At 34.9% G+C, this 2,499-nt stretch overlaps 1 protein-coding gene across 1 annotated transcript in view; it reads left to right on the top strand.

The window, feature by feature from the left end:
• The window catches only part of LOC109587152 (ankyrin-1-like), a 6,708-nt gene that overhangs the window by 3,440 nt on the left and 769 nt on the right, over positions 1-2,499 (top strand). The window contains exon 5 of the mRNA XM_020003387.1: positions 827-2,497. Within this exon, the coding sequence (XP_019858946.1) occupies positions 827-2,497 (1,671 nt within the window). The remainder of the gene's footprint in view (positions 1-826; positions 2,498-2,499) is intronic.

Here is a 2,499-nt window from a genome sequence, read left to right as displayed (position 1 = left end):
GGTAATGAAGCATTATTAGTTAATGATAATAATGGCTGGTCATGTTTACATTATACATGTTATGCAGGTATACATATTCCAGCTTGTATTGTGTATAGTAAGCTTATGGCACCAAGTGATGCACCAGTTATTGAGATTATTAATAATGCTAGAATAAAAACAAATATTGATTTCATCAAACGAAATGAAAGAGTTAAAATGTTTTCTTCACTTCTCAAGAAAGCTAGCACTTGCCCTAACTTTGACATCAATGCCACTACAAATGATGGTCGGTCATTACTTCATTATGCATCAGAGAGTGGCAGTACATTACTAGTGAAAGCATTAGAAGAATATAATATCAATTGTACATTAACTAATGATGGTATGTCTGCAGTACATTATGCTGCCTGGTCAGGTTCTACTAATGTATTAAGTTATATCATATCTCAGTATAATCTCAATACTAATGATACTGATACTTATGGTCATACACCATTAGTTTACTCCTGCTGGTCAGGTAGCATTAATTCTGTTAAATATCTTATTAATAATCATAACAATGATCCTAATATCACTGATAAGTATGGTATGACATGTCTTTATCATTCTTTCCGTCATGGTCATATTAATACCACTCAATATCTCATTGAGGTACAGCATTGTGATATTAATAAAACAGATAATGAAGGATGCACATTAGTACATCATGCTGCATGGAGTGGTAACTTTGATTTAGTTCAGTATCTTATTACTGAACAAGGTTTGTCTCCTACTGCAGTTACTAAGAATGGCCTCACTGCTTTACATTATGCTTCAGGGTCTCTTAACTTATCTCTTGTTAAAGAATTAATAACTACCTATCAGTTAGATCCTCATCAAGCTGACAGTAATGGTCAGCGACCAATTCATTATGCTGCTAAATCTGGTGATATTTTACTACTGGAATTATACGTGAAGGATTACAAGTGTAGTCTGAGCCTAACAGATCACAAAGGTTGGAATGTTATTCATTTTTCATCATTAAAAGGTCACACTCACTTTATCAAGCATATCACCAGTCAGTATCCTCAATACATTAGTTTACTACACTCTACTGACAATGAGGGTCAAGTACCATTACATTTAACCTGTGAGAGTGGTAATATTCAATTGGTCACATTTCTAAAAAATGAAATGAAATGTGATATTAATGCTAAGGATGCACGTGATGAAACATGTGTCACATTTGCCTGTTTCTCAGGTAATCTTGATCTAGTACAATTACTAACACAACAGTATAAGCTTGAGCCTTTAGTTACTGATAAATATGGTTTCACAGCATTACATGGAGCAGCAGAGAATGGTCATACTCATATACTGAAATGGTACAGTCAGGAGTATAGTGTGGATATTACTAATCACACTAACAATTACAAGTACACACTAGCTCATTCAGCTGCATATGGAGGTAAACTACATTGTTTACAGGAACTGATCAACAAGTATCAGTGTGATGTTAATGCCACTCTTACTGATACTGATAGTACAGTTCTTCATAAAGCATGTGAAGGAGGCCATGTTCCTGTTGTACTTTATCTCACTAGTCTTCCTCAGTGTAATGTAGCAGCTAAGACTTCTAATGGATCAACAGTTCTTCACATTACCTGTGAGTACAGTAACTCTCTTCCTATACTCAAACATCTGGTAGAAAATCATCAGTTAGATCTGTGTGCTGTGAATGATGAGGGAATGGCTCCTATTCACTTAGCATGTAGTGATGGAAGATTGAACTTGATCCAGTACATTATAGAACACATACCATCATCACTTGAACTACCTGACACTAATGATGGTCGTACTCCATTCCTTATTGCAGTGTACTTCAATCAGTTAGAAGTTATTAAATATCTTATTAGTAAGAAGTGTAATCTATCAGCTACCAATGATGCAGGGTCTGGAGCAGTTCACATATCAGTAAAGAAGGGTCACTTGAATGTATTGAAGTATCTCATTGATAATAATTATTGTAATCCTAATGCAACTGAACATCAAGACCGTACACCACTACATGTTGCTGTATCAGCTAATGAATATGAAATATTAGAATATTTACTGAGTAAGAGTATACCCTCAATGAGTGTTGTCTGGCTACGTGAGATAAAATTAGACAGTCCTCATGACATATACAATAATCCACATAATGCTGTACTTATTAATGAACAAGATAAAGATGGTAACACACCATTACATTATGCTTGTGTTATACATCAGAATATGGTATCACTATTACTAAAAGCCAGTCTGTCTAACAATAACTTATTAATTACTAACAAGAAAGGACAGACACCATTACACTTAGCAGCTGCCTCTGGTCATAAGGATACCGCTGAAGCTTTACTGTTCTCAGTCACTGGTAGTTCTACTCATCATGATCTCCTTACAGCTACTGATAATGAAGGATCCACTGTATTACATACAGCTTGCAGTAATGGCCATATTGATGTGTTTCATTATTTATCCAGTATTTATCCTCAAGGT

The sequence above is a fragment of the Amphimedon queenslandica genome, unplaced genomic scaffold (assembly GCF_000090795.2).
Source record: "Amphimedon queenslandica unplaced genomic scaffold, v1.1 AMPQUscaffold_12674, whole genome shotgun sequence".
NCBI classification, from domain to species: Eukaryota; Metazoa; Porifera; class Demospongiae; order Haplosclerida; family Niphatidae; genus Amphimedon; species Amphimedon queenslandica.
This window is presented reverse-complemented; position numbering and strand designations above follow the sequence as displayed.